The sequence below is a fragment of the Lepisma saccharinum genome, chromosome 24, assembly GCF_977018435.1.
Source record: "Lepisma saccharinum chromosome 24, izLepSacc3.1, whole genome shotgun sequence".
Classification (NCBI taxonomy): Eukaryota; Metazoa; Arthropoda; class Insecta; order Zygentoma; family Lepismatidae; genus Lepisma; species Lepisma saccharinum.
This window is the reverse complement of record NC_139252.1, coordinates 62,121,010-62,140,338: the sequence shown is the minus strand read 5'-3', so window position 1 is coordinate 62,140,338 and position 19,329 is coordinate 62,121,010. Positions and strand designations below refer to the sequence as shown.

The window sequence follows — 19,329 nt, the reverse complement described above, 5'->3', positions numbered from 1 at the left end:
TAATAGTTAAATTGCAAACTTAGTTTAATTTCAGAATGAAATCATCATATGAAAAAATGTAAATTCAGTACAGCATCAAAATTCAATGAAATGTAAACAAAACAGAATTATGATAGAGAATGTTATTGGACATGATTAAAAATTGCCACTTTGATACGTAAGATAATAATTTGATATTGAACGTGCATAGTATTGTAATTAAATATAATGAAAATAAACAAATAGTCGTGCTTCACCTACGTCGCCAACTGTTGCATTGTGGCTTCGAGCAGTCATGCTTCAGGTCAGTTCTTGCAATTCGGAATTCAAGCAGGCGGGCGGGAGATAGTAACACTGACATTCGTGATTTAAACCAAACGTGCAGTTGGTGCAAATGTAACGAACGCTACGGGGTGGATATTTCCTTGCAAATAAATGAAATTGGCCGCAAACATGGCGGTTGTGGGCATCCTGATGTCACATAATACCCACCTATAGTTTAGAAATTTATTATCCTCCCATGATTCTTGGATTTAACCTTCAACATGTTCTGCATATTGCTCTTGAGTAATAATACGAAATATACAAAGTAATTGTAATGAGGGTTGTTAGAGGTTCATTAACCCATAAATTGTAATGGGTTCTATTGGGGTCCCGTGCAGGACCGGAACTTTCTTTCTCGCACAATTTAAATTCGGTACAATTTGCGTACTGTTCAATTGAAAACAGGTTCCTGGACCGTATTTAAATTGTCCTGTAAAAAGGTTCCTGGACCGTATTTAAATTGTCCTGTAAAAAGGTTCCTGGACCGTATTTAAATTGATCCTGTAAAAAGGTTCCTGGACAGTGAGTATTTAAATTGATTCTGTAAAAAGGTTCCTGGACAGTGAGTATTTAAATTGATTCTGTAAAAAGGTTCCTGGACAGTATTTAAATTGATCCTGTAAAAAGGTTCCTGGACAGTATTGTAACTTGATCCTGTAAAAAGGTTCCTGGACAGTGAGTATTTAAATTGATTCTGTAAAAAGGTTCCTGGACAGTATTTAAATTGATCCTGTACAAAGGTTCCTGGACAGTATTTTAAATTGACCCTGTAAAAAGGTTCCTGGACAGTATTTTAAATTGATCCTGTAAAAAGGTTCCTGGACAGTGAGTATTTAAATTGATTCTGTAAAAAGGTTCCTGGACAGTATTTAAATTGATCCTGTAAAAAGGTTCCTGGACAGTATTTTAAATTGATCCTGTAAAAAGGTTCCTGGACAGTGATTATTTAAATTGATTCTGTAAAAAGGTTCCTGGACAGTATTTAAATTGATCCTGTACAAAGGTTCCTGGACAGTATTTTAAATTGATCCTGTAAAAAGGTTCCTGGACAGTATTTAAATCGATCCTGTAAAAAGGTTCCTGGACAGTGAGTATTTAAATTGATCCTGTAAAAAGGTTCCTGGACAGTATTTTAAACTGATCCTGTAAAAAGGTTCCTGGACAGTATTTTAAATTGATCCTGTAAAAAGGTTCCTGGACAGTGAGTATTTAAATTGATTCTGTAAAAAGGTTCCTGGACAGTATTTAAATTGATCCTGTACAAAGGTTCCTGGACAGTATTTTAAATTGACCCTGTAAAAAGGTTCCTGGACAGTATTTTAAATTGATCCTGTAAAAAGGTTCCTGGACAGTGAGTATTTAAATTGATTCTGTAAAAAGGTTCCTGGACAGTATTTAAATTGATCCTGTAAAAAGGTTCCTGGACAGTATTTTAAATTGATCCTGTAAAAAGGTTCCTGGACAGTGAGTATTTAAATTGATTCTGTAAAAAGGTTCCTGGACAGTATTTAAATTGATCCTGTACAAAGGTTCCTGGACAGTATTTTAAATTAACCCTGTAAAAAGGTTCCTGGACAGTATTTTAAATTGATCCTGTAAAAAGGTTCCTGGACAGTGAGTATTTAAATTGATTCTGTAAAAAGGTTCCTGGACAGTATTTAAATTGATCCTGTAAAAAGGTTCCTGGACAGTATTGTAACTTGATCCTGTAAAAAGGTTCCTGGACAGTGAGTATTTAAATTGATTCTGTAAAAAGGTTCCTGGACAGTATTTAAATTGATCCTGTACAAAGGTTCCTGGACAGTATTTTAAATTGACCCTGTAAAAATGTTCCTGGACAGTATTTTAAATTGATCCTGTAAAAAGGTTCCTGGACAGTGAGTATTTAAATTGATTCTGTAAAAAGGTTCCTGGACAGTATTTAAATTGATCCTGTAAAAAGGTTCCTGGACAGTATTTTAAATTGATCCTGTAAAAAGGTTCCTGGACAGTGAGTATTTAAATTGATTCTGTAAAAAGGTTCCTGGACAGTATTTAAATTGATCCTGTACAAAGGTTCCTGGACAGTATTTTAAATTAACCCTGTAAAAAGGTTCCTGGACAGTATTTTAAATTGATCCTGTAAAAAGGTTCCTGGACAGTATTTTAAATTGATCCTGTAAAAAGGTTCCTGGACAGTATTTTAAATTGATCCTGTAAAAAGGTTCCTGGACAGTATTTAAATCGATCCTGTAAAAAGGTTCCTGGACAGTGAGTATTTAAATTGATCCTGTAAAAAGGTTCCTGGACAGTATTTTAAACTGATCCTGTAAAAAGGTTCCTGGACAGTATTTTAAATTGATCCTGTAAAAAGGTTCCTGGACAGTGAGTATTTAAATTGATTCTGTAAAAAGGTTCCTGGACAGTATTTAAATTGATCCTGTACAAAGGTTCCTGGACAGTATTTTAAATTGACCCTGTGAAAAGGTTCCTGGACAGTATTTTAAATTGATCCTGTAAAAAGGTTCCTGGACAGTGAGTATTTAAATTGATTCTGTAAAAAGGTTCCTGGACAGTATTTAAATTGATCCTGTAAAAAGGTTCCTGGACAGTATTTTAAATTGATCCTGTAAAAAGGTTCCTGGACAGTGAGTATTTAAATTGATTCTGTAAAAAGGTTCCTGGACAGTATTTAAATTGATCCTGTACAAAGGTTCCTGGACAGTATTTTAAATTAACCCTGTAAAAAGGTTCCTGGACAGTATTTTAAATTGATCCTGTAAAAAGGTTCCTGGACAGTATTTTAAATTGATCCTGTAAAAAGGTTCCTGGACAGTATTTTAAATTGATCCTGTAAAAAGGTTCCTGGACAGTATTTAAATCGATCCTGTAAAAAGGTTCCTGGACAGTATTTAAATTGATCCTGTAAAAAGGTTCCTGGACAGTATTTTAAACTGATCCTGTAAGAAGGTTCCTGGACAGTATTTAAATTGATCCTGTAAAAAGGTTCCTAGACAGTATTTTAAACTGATCCTGTAAAAAGGTTCCTGGACAGTATTTAAATTGATCCTGTAAAAAGGTTCCTGGACAGTATTTAAATTGATCCAAGAATTGAATTTTTGTTAAGTCCACTTTATGCACAGTAAGGCTAATCGGGACTGGACCTACAGCTTAAAGTGGGATCCGAACCACTATGTGTCTCCACCGGGTATCGAACCTGGGGGGACCCCTTGATTACAAGGCGACGACGCTACCACTAGGCCATCTGGGAGGCCCAAATTGATCCATGAAAAAAGGGTCCTGAACCGTATTCAAATTGATCCGAAAAAAGATTCCTGGACCGATTTAGAGATAAAAAGTTTATTTACGGCCCAGAACCCATTTACGCTTGCTGATTTTCTCTCCTGGACCGTAATTACATTTATTTAAAATTCCTGGACCTGATTCTAGTAACGTTTATATTGTAATCATATAGGACATCTGTACTTCAGTCTAAGGAATAAAAATCTGACTTTTTTCAGACCTTTGAAAACCTTTGGATACAGGCCTCGCGTATATTGGCCTTGCATGGAAGCTCCTTGTGCAACGTGCCATGCCGTGCCACACTGTTGCATGACGGGAAAGGCTCAAGAACCACGCCACGGACTAATCTCTCGAAGAAGTTCAACAGGAGGTTTCGAAAATCGAAGCCAGAATCATGGGAACCCTTTGGGAGCTTATGAAAGGGGCCTTCAGTAGCACTCAAGGATTTCTAATGCAAGAAGACGGATTGGAGCTGCGTATTCGGCTCCAGGTGTGCTTCGTTAACTTACACTAACTTAATGAGAAATCATGTCTTGAAATGTGGAATACAGTTGAGACTGCTTTATGTAACAGTTCTGCGTAATTCTGTTTTATACGGAAAAATATAATTTATAAATGTGTTAATTAAACTTTATTTGTACATAATGAATGTATACGTAATTCAGTGTTATACGTAGCCTAGTAATATTCATAAAATATGGGTGATTTGTACATAATCAAGCTACAACAATGTCACAGAAGTGACAGTTTTCAATTGCTACTGGTCAGCCATGGACAACAGAAAGAGAAAGTTACACGCTTCACCAGAAAGTAAAATAAAATTTATACGGGAAGTGGACGCTAATCCACAGTCAGTAGTAAAAGAAATGCTATTTTAGACGATATTTTAAAAATTGGTTAGTGAAACTATAAAACTATAGCGTCTACAGTAGTATTTCAGTATCAAAGTGTTCACTAAGAAAGTGCCAAATGTATGTACTGTATTTAAGAATCAAACTTTTAGATTCGTTAATTTATCACTTTATGACAGATATAACCTGTATTACATCTTGTTTCTCAAAATAGATACAATTACAGTATTTTAATAATGATATGACACGGTATATACATCTGATTTGTAGGTAATTTTCAGTTATACGGATTTTTCTCTTCAACTTGACATACGTAGAACTCAGGTTCAATTGTATATATTTATTTCAAGGCCGAGCGCTTCACTTCCCCAACTTCTTCTTGCAGGCCAACGAGGCTCTGGCGCCCTGACCAGGATAATCCTCTGTGGAGTCGTGTTGTCCTTGTGTGTGCTGAGCTCCATTACAGCCTTAGCTTTTAATAGGTAAGGATCACTCTATCACCAGGGACGTATTTAGAAATATGTTTGGGGGGTGCGAACCATGTGTCTCAATAATAATAACAATGTTTGAATTAAAATAATTGCATTAAATCAAATTAATACTAATTACAACATGGCGCATATTCATTATGTAGCCTACCTGCACTAACGATCGGAATAATTTATGTAAAATCAAGTGCTCTCGCAATGAAATTAATGTCAAATACATTAAGAATTGAATATTTATTGAAACAATGTTAGATGCAGTTGGAGAAAAGTAAAGTTTCTGATTAATATTTTATGCACATTATTATGAGTAGTAGTGTGTATAAATCTTTGTAATGTCATTCAAAGCTGTATGATCCCAATATAATCCTTGACTTTCAATAAGCTCAGAGGAAATTAATAACCACTGATTATACAACAAATGCTATACAAGCATATTTTCATTATTTATTTTTAGTACTTGGTAAACCTTTCGGGGGGGGCTGGATTTCCTGGACCCCCCTAAATACGTCCTTGTCTATCACCTACTTCTCTCATAACCTTGCTATCCTGACGAATCTCAGCATAAACCTCTCCTGGAGTTTTCAGATTAGTGAATATTGACGCTCTCTCAACATACCATTCCTCCTACCTCAAGTCACTCACACAACTTAAACCCTCTTATATCTGACACTACTACAATCCAAACTCTTAACCTTCTCACTTCATTAACATCTTCTCCCTTCCTTCGTTGCCTTTAATCAAACAACTTTCACCTCTCCCTTAACACACTTAAACATAAACAAAACTACACACACACACATAAACTCACCAAACAACAATACAACATGCGAACACGTCCACACAACGTCACATCTACCCACTCAACTCCTAACACTATCTCAGCCAAATAGACGTACTGAAACGCACACTACATACCTAAGAAAACGACCACGAAACAAGTATCATATTGATAAACTTTGTAAACTGGGCTTGTTCTGGACAACCGAATTACCCCGATATCGGATCCTGAGGATTGCATTGTAACTGAATGTACTTGTATCTATGTAGGCGTATATGTATTATCTGAACCAAATAAAGCCAAGAGAAAATGGAAACGGATGAACCGATATTCCGTGGAAAAGAGGTTCTGGTCTTTTAGGCACCAGAACATAAGCGCATACCCTCGAATGTATACGGGTGGAGGTGGGCAAGGAAATTTATCCTCGGAAACAGTATAGTTTCAAGTTAAGTAATGAATGAATTAATTAGTTTTAAAATTTGAGCGGGAAAGTTTTTCATATAGGGGAGGCGGGGGCTAGTTGCAACACTTCTAAAATTTTCAACTTCAAAAAATTGTATAATTTTTGCTTTTCAACATACGTCCACGAAACTTTGTAGTGAAAAGGCGGGATACATTCCACTTGCACAGAAAATTTGAGAACCTCGACACTCATGTACTTTTCTTGGAAATTTAAAATTTCCAAACACCTTACTTTTGTTGCAACTTGCCCCGTATGCGGGGCAAGTTGCAACAGTGGATGGGGCATATTGCAACACATGGAAACATAAATGAAAGTAAGTACGTAAATCTTAATTTATTTAACAAATGATACAAAAAACGATATGAATATTATGTTAGAAGCTGTTCAACATATGCTGACATTGTAATAATATTTATAACTTCAAGTAGGCCTAGACCTAAATTTAGCATATTTTTGGTTTACAAATGTAGATAAAGGAGTATACAAAAAAAACAACACTTTCTTTAATCTGAGAAACAATGATGACAGACCTAAAACGCATCTTCTTTCGCACATTTCTTGAAATGTGCCCACCTGTCACACTCTATACACTGTACACACTCCCTTCCATCATCTTCATATGCCTGTTGCAACTTACCCCTCGCCCACTTTACTTAACAGAAGGACGAAAATGTCTTCAACATGAATCTCATTGTAATCATGGCTGTTATTCTTTTAAAGGTGAAAGTACATGTGTATCATTAATAGCAACATAGTCAACGACAATTACTTGTCCTAGTCGCCAGTCGCTTCAAAATAAATTCTTCAAATTTTACTCGCCTGGTCTGAAATTCTTATTTCCTGTAACTGTTATCAGATCGCGTGCACCAACAATCTAGAACGTTTCTTCCTCCACAAAATGCGCATGCGCGAAGGGCAAGTTCGTATCTCGTTGAGGAGATATTACCAGTGTTGCAACCTACCCCTGTTGCAACTAGCCCCCGCTTCCCCTACATCTTATATTTTCTTGTTAGAGGACTATCCTCAGTTTAGGGGTCCAGGATTCGATACCCGGTGGAGGAACATAGTGGTCGCACTTTGAACTGTAGGACCAGTCGCGATTAGCCTTCCTGTGAATAAAGTGGACTTAAAACAATTCAAATTCAGTAGTGTTTGAGTTAAGGGGTTATTAGCTTATTCTCGTATCGCGTGACGGACAAAAATAGCCCATGACGGCCGAGTGTGACAAGTGCACGCTTTCGATTTCGCCACAGAGTTCCCGGGTTCGAATCCCAGCCTAACCATGGTTGTTCCTTGTGAGTGTCCCCCTCGTCAATTTCATCCAAACATCGCCCATCCTCATCGTCGCGACTAGCCAAAAGTGGCGGAAAGGCGACGATGAGGAAGAGTGGTGATAAGGTGCAATTGACGAAGGGATACTTACAAGTAACAGCCTGAATCGGGACTCGAACCCGAGACTTGGTTCGCGAGTCCCAAAGTCGTAATCAGCCACCGAGCTTGTCCAAGACAAATTCCTATTCAATAAGTTTTCAAGATGCTTGCTCCATGTGGAAACCTAGGTTGGGAATCAATCATTCCTCGACACCAAAAACACCGACATCGGACAAAACCTAGTCTAAATATTATCAATCGTCGGCCATATTCCCAATAAAAAATCATGACCCACATTCCCCTATTCAGAAGTTCCTAACACGATAATATACCAGTTCTTGATGTGAAAGAATCTGAGTCATAAAATCACAAAATTAAAAATACAGCCGCATAAATAATAAACAAATATATCTTATCTCGCTTCCTGTACAATATTTACTATGACCCTTGCTTCTTACTTATCTGCTAGTTTCTCTAATCGCTGACCGAGGAGACCTTTTATCAACCACACCATAGTTGTACGTATATGAATTAGCTGGCGTACGTGATTTGGAGGTTACCGTAATAAGCTACCAAGTAGCGAGGCGGGATTTCAAAATCCGAGACGAGTGACGAGACTAAACCGATAACGAGAAAGGACTTAGTAGCCGAGACCTTGCCAAGCAGTGGCGTGCCCAAGGAGAGGTTGGTGGGGGTTATAACCCCCCCCCCCCCTTTGGCCCATTATTCCTAAAGAAAAGAACACCAAATGCAGGAAAAGATTTCAAAATGAGGGCTGACTACTAAAAAATATATACCTAACCCTTTCGAAAATCCTGGGCACGCCACTGTTGCCAAGCTATAAAATATGACACTTTCAAACCAAAAATATCTAGTCATGTATTTATAAATAGGTCACGTGTTTTAGGAACATAAATATTTGGACCTAAAAGGGATGAAGAAACATGTGAGTGGAGAAGGCTATGATTTAGAACTGCACAATTTGTATTCATGTCAAGGTATTATTAGAATAATTAAATCAAGAATAGACTCAGATGGGCAGGCCATGTGGCACGAATGGGAGAGGAAAGATGAGTTTACAGAATTCTTGTTGGGAGGCCTGGATATTTTTTTACGTTGCTAATGCTAGAGAACCTTTTTCATTGTACGTATTTTGTACCCTATTGCCTATCTTGAATTCTAATACCTCTTCTTGCGATTCCCAATTAAATTTTAGAAGTTTTTTTAAGAAATGCATATAACTTTTTTCCCCAAAAAAGGTTATTTATTGGCATATAATGGTGTTGCCAGAGACAATTACAAAGCTGGAAAAAAGGAGTGGAATATGTAGCATCCATGAAAGACATCGAGGAACCGGTGCAGCAGCTGAAGGAAGTACTGTACCAGAGGAAAAAGGGTTAGTTGTTGAAGTAAACTGCAAAGGTTTAGTGAGTGCAAATGTAGAATTGGAAAAAAAAGTTGAAAACAATTTGTGATATTCTCAAAGATCGAAATTCTTTCCTTGACAATATGAATCTGGTTAACAGTCTGTTTTATGTACGTATGCTCCATTATTTCTGTTGAAGTAGAGAGATAATTTTCTGTCATGAAAAAGCACTCTTTCTGACAGATGAATGTTGATAACTTTTTTAAAAAAAACTAGTGATTATGTGCAATCAAGACAACAAAGGAAAGCAAAAATGCCATTTCAATGAAGATAGTAAATTTTTTGAATGAAATTATGGATATCATTGACTTGGAATTTGCTACTTCCTTCGGTTTATTGTGCCTATTTTTTTCTTTTGATGGCTATTTTCCATATTATAAATGCCCTTTTGCCTGCCTATTTTAACCAAAATACGCTCCTCACAAAAAGTTTGGAATATTGTTATATTAGGAAATAGGCGATAGGCACGGTGGCAGATGTCTGCGACAAGACGAGAACGTCCACCAAACAGATACCATGTGTTGTTGCATTCCAAGACCGTGTATATCACCTATTGTCTAACGTAACAATATTCCAAACTTTTTGTGAGGAGTGTATGGCACGCACCTTCTGCCTTTAGGGCTTTATGTTAGTCCGGTTACAACCCTTTTATCGGACTTCTCAAAGGCTTCTAAGGGTTAGAAGGACCAAGCCCTTGTGAGGTCTGTAGTGTAGGATTTATTTTTAATTATCACCTATGTAGGTTTGAAATGAAAGATCTTTAAGACCTTTTACTCGAAGATTTATTTAAACTTCTGATGTTATACAAACACTTTTCCAAACAGACAATTCACCCGATACAACTTGTAGGCCTAAACCTATTAGTTGTACCAAAGTTTATAACCCTGGTCTTTTGATGATGCAGGAGAACGCCTTATTCAGAGTTGGGTTTGTGGAATATCTGCCAAATGGAGTACACGTACACCAGCCAATCCGAAGATTGAAGCAAGATCTTACCCAACGTCCCCTGAACCATCAGCCTTTCGGCAACCAGGAGAATGTCCCGTAGGCTTACAAAAGTCTAGCTCTTTTATATCATATTTTTGTTTACAATTTACAAAGGTTACTACATATTTGTTTTATATTTCCATAGTTTCAGCATTTTTTCTGATTTAAGTTAAACAATTCATTACCTATTGTAACATTAACAATAACACATTTTTAAAGAAAAGATTCCAACATAGATTAATATAATACAGATTGAATAGTTCTGTGCTTGAAAAAGCATGTGTTGACAGGGGCGACACATGTAAATGCCTGAAGTTTCTGGCTGTACTTTTCATCATGAAACAACGCATCGGATGTTACTTACGGACCTCAATTTACGCTCAAAGCGGAGTCCCAAGGGAAGCAAGAAATTGAACGGGAGGGGAGCATCTCATTTAAATATTTGGCCGGGGGCCACGTGGAGCTTATTCTGGCGCCGATTATAGGTAGCTGAGCTATTGTCTTACGTCACGATAGTGCCGAAGATTCATTGGTCGGAAAGTTATTTAGAGCTGTACAAATAAAAACAGCGATGAAACAAAAATCCTCTGTGGCCAGGTCTAATGCTTCTTGTATGTCGAGAGCAAGTTGGAGTAACGCTCACGGCACCACGTGTTAAATGGTTAGCACGGATTGCTACGACGCCAGGGGTCCCGGGTTCGAATCCCGGCCTGTGCGGTGTTCTCTTCGTCAATTTTATCACTCCTCATCTTCGCCAAAAGTGGCAGGAAAGTGAAGGAAGATAAACCAAATGAATCCATTCAAGAGGGAATAACATCGGCAATCAATGAGTTGGTCTTCAAATTTTTCATATTTGAATTTTTACTCGCAACGTCATCATCAACAGAGCATTTAGTTTCTGGCCATTGTTAGTGCCTTCTAAAGAAAGAAACAGCACTTTCGAGTCGGCGAGGGAACGAAAAAATCCTTCTGCCTAAGTGTCCGGCATTATCTCTTCTGCATCCAGTGAAAAATAACTAGTGTTGAAAAAATATCGTCCAGACGATATCAACTAGACGATATATCGTCACCATATTCTATCGATATATGTCCGCGATATATCGTCACGACATTTGGCGACATATATCGTTTAGACGATGTATCGCCGATATCACAATACGAAATAATATCGTATCGTCTGTGACCGCGATAGCAAATTTCCGATATCGTCCATCCCTATATACAGGGTGTATACAAACATGTGTCAGAAACTTTAGGGATTTATTCGTGACATCAAAACATAACAAAAAGTTCATATGAACATGGGTCCGAAAATCCTTCGTTAGGGAGGTATGAAAGGAATTCGCTGTAGTGACTCCTGGTTGTGTAATGTACCTCAAATGTGCATTTGTACTCACTTTCTTGTGTACAGTTGGGCGTGGCATTTGTTTTTTGTTTATTTTCTCATTGTTGTTTGTTTTGTTTTACAGTAACTTCCATCACAACACATCACAACGATGTATTCAGTGTCTGAAATGACGGATATGCACTACATGTACGGCCTAGCAGATGGGAATGCGGACGCAGCACGTCAACGTTATGCTGAACGTTACCCTGGGAGGCAGTTACCTTGTGCACGAACGTTTGTACGACTACAACAACGCTTGCGAGAGACAGGCACATTTGAGAAGAGAGTTGCAGATGGTGGGAGACCACGCGATGTACGAACGCCTGAGCTTGAAGAACGGGTTCTTAGAACTGTGGATGAAACTCTATCAACCAGTACAAGGAGAATTGCGAGAAGGGAAGGCGTTAATCACATGACGATCTGGAACATTGTGCATGAAAATCTTCTGTACCCGTATCACCTTCAACGGGTGCAAGGATTAAATGAGGCAGACTTTCAGCCACGAATAAATTTCTGTCAACGCATGTTAGGGCAGTGTGCTGTGTTTCTGCAGTTCTTAGCATGTACCTTATTCACTGATGAGGCTGGCTTTTCACGTGATGGGATCTTCAATTATCATAACAATCACATCTGGGCTTATGAAAACCCTCATGCAGTGCGACAAGACAAACATCAACAGAGGTTTAGCCTCAACGTGTGGGGTGGAATCATTCATCATCATGTCATTGGCCCTTACTTCTTTCCTCAACGTCTGACTGGACAAACGTATTTACAGTTTCTCAGACATGAGTTTCTGCATTTACTTGATGATGTACCTCTAGACGTCATCCAACGAATGTGGTTTATGCACGATGGTGCTCCACCGCATTTTACACGGATAGTTCGCCAGTGTCTCGATAACCAGTTTCCGAACAGATGGATTGGTCGCGGGCGATCCATTGCATGGCCTGCCCGATCGCCAGATTTAAACCCAATGGATTTTTTCCTTTGGGAACATTTAAAATCCTTGGTGTATTCAACTCCCGTACCCAATGTTGATGTTCTGAGGGAGCGTATCCAACATGGATTTGACCAAATACGGAACACACCAGGAGTTTTCCACAACGTACGGCAAAGTATGGAACGCAGGCTCAGGGGATGCATGGAAGCAGGAGGTGGTCACTTCGAGCAATTTTTGTAAATGGCAATGATTTTGGTAAATGTCTCATTTTTGTGCCATGAATATTAAATCCTTTCATACATGTAAATTTATTTGGTCAATGTCTCATTTTTTTGCCATGAATATTATTTCCTTTCATACCTCCGTAACGAAGGATTTTTGGACCCATGTTCATATGAACTTTTTGTTATGTTTTGATGTCAAGAATAAATCCCTAAAGTTTCTGACACATGTTTGTATACACCCTGTATATATAACTCGGCTCTTCCGTGTAGGCTTCACCAGTCTAAACCTTGTTTTGTTCTAGACAGACGGGAAAGGCGCTCTCACAAATGCTGATGTCACGGAAGTCAATTGTCACGGGAGAACATAACCTCTCGCACTGACGCACTCAATGTATCCGCATTAACAAACAATGGAAAACAAAGCCCACGGGCGTCGAAAGCTGGGAGGAGGGGTGAATGCTCCCTGACACATTCGATTAATTGAATGGGTGAGAGAAAGAAGGTACATTCCATAGAGTGTATTTTTTGGGAAATCAACGAAATAGTTCTGTGGCTCAAAAACTTAATTAATTAGAAAACTTTCTATTGTGAAATTATAATACAAAGCTCTGACAATAATTCTAAAGCAATATTTTTTGTAAATTGTTCATACGTAAATAGACACAGTCATAAAAACATCCTGGGATGTTTTCCTTTTGGTTCTCACTTGAACGTAGCAAGCAATAAATGCCGTTTTCAAATATTACAGCACAGTTATTAGTTGATATAACATTACTATGAATTCGAGATAAGTGTTCTGACCAAATAAAATGTTTACATTAACAATTCTCGATAATCAATTTTAACCCTCGCATTAGCAAGCGGGGTATTGTTACTACCGCAGGTTGATTTTTCCCTATAATAATTTTATCTGAAGAGCTACATAGGCTACTTGTAGTTGCATGACTTTGACCTAAAATGATTGAAATTGTATTTACACTCGTGACTGACCCACTTTTTTTTTGTTTTTATATTTATTATTGACGGGATATATTGGTGGGGTTGTGAGACTACCCTGCTTGGTATGAAATGTCTTATCTTTTTATTTGTCAAAATGAAGGTTTTACGAAATATGTCTCTCATTCATCTTCGTTATTTAATTTTTCCATTGTTGATTTTTACCATACATCCATTGTTTAGCTCAAATAACATATATTGTACTCTATTGTTTCAGGTTACTATTGTTGAGTTGAATTAGAGCGTGCATACATGGCAACGCTGCACTAATGTCACCATACGGTGTTTATGTTCAGTTTAAATACTTTTAATAATTTCAAAAATGTATTTCAATACTAAATAAAGCTATTCATTGAAAATGACAGAATCTAAAAACAAATATTACACTAAATCACAAAATTGTATTGGGGTAATCAAAATACCCCGCTTGGTAAAATAAAGGTGTCGAAAAGCTTGGCAACGGGAGAGTTAAGTAACACGTTTTCTTGAAATAGTGGTGAACCTGCAACATGAACGTAATGAAGTGAAAAGTATTATCACTCCATCACTGCTAGTCACTATCGGAATGCTCATCACATGCAGACTGCATGGATGAAGGCTATGATAAAATGATGTCATACAACTCTTTGCAGTCGTCTGGTACTTAATGCACAATTTTAGCAAGGACCTCAATTTTTATTTTATTCTATTTTTTAAAATGATTACTGTTTATTGGAACATTCCCACCACAAGCATTAGTAGCAAGCACAATCTCAGCCGCGGTATTTTGACCGTGCGAAGGTTAGAATGAATGGTTGGACGAGGAATAAACTTTCTTTGATTAATTAATATATATATATAATATATAATTTTACCAACGACCCCTCAAAAAACAAATAAAACAAAAAAATCTCATAAAAGTTAATATAAATAAAACAACAGGATAATTAATAAAAATATAAATCTACAAAAAAATAAATCCTAACGCTCATAATATTGATGGGGAGTAGTTGATTTGTGTCCCGTGTAGTGTGGCAATTCATCTAAATACTTTAATTCCTGTTGGAACAGCAATAATTATTGTGGTTGCAGTAAAATATGCTCGCTCACCGTCTTTGTAGAGGTTGAATACTTCTCCTAGTGCAGTGTGTAAACTCGTGTGCTGTCAAATATCCTTTTTTTCTTCTGTTTTTAATTTTGCTAATTTGAAACACTTCTCTGCTTTGCAAGCTTTTGGTGCTCTTCTTAAACAGAGTAGCCCGCCATTGCTTAAAGTTGATAATTTGTTGATTTTCAACACTTTAAAATTCAAATGTTGGCTGCTTCTTTTCGTTGATGAGAGCTAAGAGGCAAACATTCCAGAAATGTTTCCCTCTTCCCCGCAATGATATTTCCTACTGAGAGAGAGAATGTTTGCTTTCTCTGTCAGTTGATGCAGCTCAGCTTAAGTAAAAAAAATGGCTATTTCAGTTCAAAATAACCAAAATGTAGAATATTTCCCTTTTTTCTCTCACCCATTTCATTCAATTGATTGATGGTTTATTTTACTTCACACTCATCTGCCACTTTTGGCTAATCGCGAAGATGAACATGAGTGTTGATGATGAAATTGGTGAAGGGACACGCACAAAGCACACCTATTCCCAGCCCAGGATTCGAACCCGGGACCCACAGTGTGCTAACCAATACGCTACGGAGGCCAGCCCCTGACACACTTAATTTAACAATAAGCCTTTAGTTAATATGAAGATAGATTTGTTGTTCTAAGTCCACTTTATGTACAGAAAGGCTAATCAGGACTGGGCCTACAGTTTGAAGTGGGTTACCGAACCAGGGACCCTTTCATTACAAGGCGACGACGTTACCACTACGCCATCGGGGAGGCCCTTTAATTAATGTAAGAATAAAGAGTACTTGTATTTCCATTTAGCGTCCCCTATTTGCTACTTTGGCTAAACGCGAAGATAGGGATGAGTGATGATATGATATAAAATTGATGAAGGGACACTCACAAAGAACATCCATGCCCAGGCTGGAATTTGAACTCCGTACAGTGAGCGTCGGAGCGCGATGTGCTAACCACTCCGCCACGGCCGGCACGTGGGAATTTGTCCCTGCCTTGTGAGGCTCTGGAGTTCTCCCAGCCTCAAATAAATTTGTGCCCGAAAGGGAAGGGTTAAAGGCGGCGTGGTGCTGGTCACATCACTTCCACAAATGACCGAGATTATTAGTATGTAGGGCTCTACCTTCACAACCCTGTGTTGCCATGCGTTCCGTACACATATACTTTACTATATCCTCCTAGTTATTGTTACATAAGCCTACCACCGTGGCGTAGTGGTTAGCACAGCACGCTACAACGCCAGGGCTCTCGGGTTCGAATCCCGGCCCGGGTGTAGGTGTTCTTTGAGAGTGGCCTTTCATCAATTTCATCATATCATGACTCATCCTCATAGTCGCGATTAGCCAAAGTGGCAGAAATGCGGCGATAAATAATAAAAATCAAATTATTGTTATGTAAAATTCAGGCTTCTGCCTATAACCGAGATACCTTTTCAAGTAATTGACTGCAACTCAGTTTTACTAACATTTCTAACACTACAATGCTCCGATGGCGCAGTGGTAACGTTGTCACCTTGTAAGCAAAGGGTTCCGGGCTCGATACCCGGTGAAGACATCTAGTGGTTTGATTAATTGAATGATTTGTTTTATTTTATTTCGCTTTTGTACCACTTTTGGCTAATCACGAAGATGAAGATGAGTGGTGATACAATAAAATTAATGAAGGGCCACTAACAAACATCCATGCCCAGGACGGGATCCGAACCCGGATCCTCTGCCGTCGTAGCGCACTTTAAATTTATAGGTCCAATCCCGATTAATCTATGTATAAAATAAACCTTTGGCAGATTTAAGGCGAAGAGGGACAATTACGCACCAGGCATGCATTTATTCCAATATTGTCGGAATGAGCAATGCTACTAAAAAGATCTCCGCCAGAAATGAAGAGTATGAATTTCTCCCCATGTGGCAAGTGGAAGCGGTTTCCTAAGTTGATTATTAAGCCTTATACGATTTTTGAAAAATATGATGAATTAGTATTTACCGAATCCCATGTATTCCTTATGGGACATCAACTTCAACTTCAAGTTACGGTTCATCAAATGGGAGTTTCGACTTTTCCTCCTACTATGACATAGTTCAACGTGTCCTTTTTCCGTCCATGTACTTTTCTACGTCATCGGATGTTTGATATTCCCAAGAGAACGAATGAAATAATGGTCCCATAAGCCTAGTGCATTTCTCCTTGCCTCCTACGGCCATTCTGGCAGTGTTGCCAAACCTGATGTGCATAATAGAGCTAAATTTCACCATTAATGTAGCTAAAGAGGACTTTCAAGGAGCTAGATTAACGAAGGCTGCATAAAGTGCCTACTAGGGTAATTTTAGTTGTCAGAGGGGTGGGGGTGCTGCTATTACCGTAAGCTTTAAAGTGATGGCAATTTATTCTTAGTTTTCACTGCCTAGATTTGGCGGCATCACCCATCTCAATAATCCAATGATGGTAATATAAAATCGAAAATAAAGGGTTCCCGGATAACAAAATTGCCATCTTCATCTTAGCCACAGCGCTATATGTAAAAATACATAGGGAGCAAAGAAGAGGTGGGTGACGCAGCCTATAGCTATACGAATATCACGTCACGTGCAAAATGTACACTCATGGCAAAAGTTGGTATTTATGGGCCGGAGCCAGTGGTGGCATCATAGTGGGGCAGAGGGCGGGTGCCACAGTTCACAGTCAAACGAGTGCACAAAAGAGCCAGATCTGGCTCCAAAAGAGCGAAGTTGGCAACAGTGATCAGCAGCTGCCCCACCGAGAAAGACCTAGGGGAAATTGTCCCTCCTCGCCTTAAATTCAAATAACAAACGTATACAGTGACATCAATATTTATGTTAAATACTCATAAATATAAAACAAGAGAGAAGGAATGGAAAGCAAATTATCACAGAAATAGCTGTACTTACGCAATCAACAACCGATGACCACTCTGCACGTTTCATTCCGTATTGTCTGTGAACTTTGGTGAATGGATCTGTCAATCAGACTTACCGGTGCAAGGATATTGCATGTCTGGTAGTCAGAGACCTCTATTGGGAGAAAAATAAGTTGCATGATACACAACCTGTTTTTATCTTCCAATGCCACCCGACGCGACGTTAATGCTTGCTTTCAACGCTGTGTGGCGCTGTTGTCGAGTCAATGTTTTTGTTTACGATTACGTCACACGTACATACCGAACGTGAAAGCAATTTTCTTCCTGGAAATAGAATACAATGTTTTTCTTTGTGTTTTGTTCATTGTACGGCGTTCTTGTGCACTGCATTTCTAGGTTAATCGCAACGATGAGGATGAAATAAAAGAAGAAATACAATTAAACTTTCACATCCCAGGATTCGAACTTAGTACAGTGGGATCCACTAGTATTGCTCGGCAAATTGTCCACGACTATTTTCATGAATTTTTATCTTACATCCTATGTGTTTTAAGCTATGGATTTTTATGTATTATATATTGATGGCAGAAGTTGTCAACAACTTGTTTTATGTTTTCTTTTAATACTTGACGCTCTTATTGGGTAAAATAGAGTGCACTAACATGGTGATGGACAATTTGCACAGTAATACTCATGTATCCCACTGTAACTCTAAGCTTCATGGAACGCTACGGTAACCCAAGGGCGTCGGCAGGATTTTTTTGGGGGGGAAAGGGGGCAGAAACTTATATTTTACTTTTTATTATTGATATTATTATTATTATATTATCAGGTTACTACGCACGAAGTTTAAAAAGAATTACTATGAGCAGCATTATTCTAAATGGTTAATACAGTTCAATATGTCTACCTTAGAAGAAAGAAGAAAAATAAAAAGGATAAATTTTGTACAGAACATTTTATATTTTCAAGTACTGAATGCTTTTGAATAATATATCTTTTAAAATTTCCAGATATTCCGAGAAGAAAATCTCAATTCTAATATATCTAAAGAAGGTTACAGTAAATTAATTAACGAGTGTATGGAAAATGGCAGCTTTCCAGATTGTCTAAAAATATCAAAAGTAATACCCTTGTATAAGAAAGGAAATAAAACAAAAATTGAAAACTACAGACCAATTTCCTTATTGTCAATTTTTTCAAAAATTTTCGAAAAATTAATCTATAATAGGATAATAAAGTATGCAGAAGATAAAAAGATACTCATAAAGCAACAAAATGGGTTTGTGAAATCGAAAACAACAAAAAATGCCATTTTTGATGTAATTGATAATATTCTGTCCGCCATAAACAAAACGTATTCTGTTGTTGCAATTTTTTGTGATTTATCAATAGCGTTTGACTGTGTGAATCATCACTTACTACTAGAGAAATTAAAATACTACAGAATCCGCGGTCTATCAAACAAATTAATAGAATCCTATTTATCGAATAGAAAACAGAGCGTTGCAATAAATAGCTTATCCAATAATGGGACGCAAACAACATATTACTCCGAATTGAAAGATGTGGTTATTGGAATCCCCCAAGGATCGATACTAGGACCCCTGTTGTTTTTATTGTTCATAAATGACCTTCCAGCAAATGTTGATACCGCCCAAATTACTCTTTTCGCTGATGATACTACGGCTTTGGTAGATTCTGTTAACGATGTAACATTAATTCAAAAAACGGAAGAAGCTCTTACTGAACTACAAAGCTGGTTTTCAGCAAACAAACTTTCTATGAACAACGAAAAAACTAATATAATAAAATTTGGTGTATCTAGAGCCAAAAACTCTTCTATTAAGCAATAT

At 37.8% G+C, this 19,329-nt stretch overlaps 1 protein-coding gene across 1 annotated transcript in view; it reads right to left on the bottom strand.

The window, feature by feature from the left end:
• LOC145978085 (monocyte to macrophage differentiation factor 2) overlaps window positions 1–17,623 on the bottom strand; it is a 105,904-nt gene extending 88,281 nt beyond the window's left edge. Inside the window, exon 1 of the mRNA XM_083110514.1 lies at window positions 17,505–17,623. Coding sequence (XP_082966640.1) covers window positions 17,505–17,540 — 36 coding nt within the window. The 5' untranslated portion in view covers window positions 17,541–17,623. The remainder of the gene's footprint in view (window positions 1–17,504) is intronic.
• Between the last annotated feature and the right edge of the window lie 1,706 nt (window positions 17,624–19,329).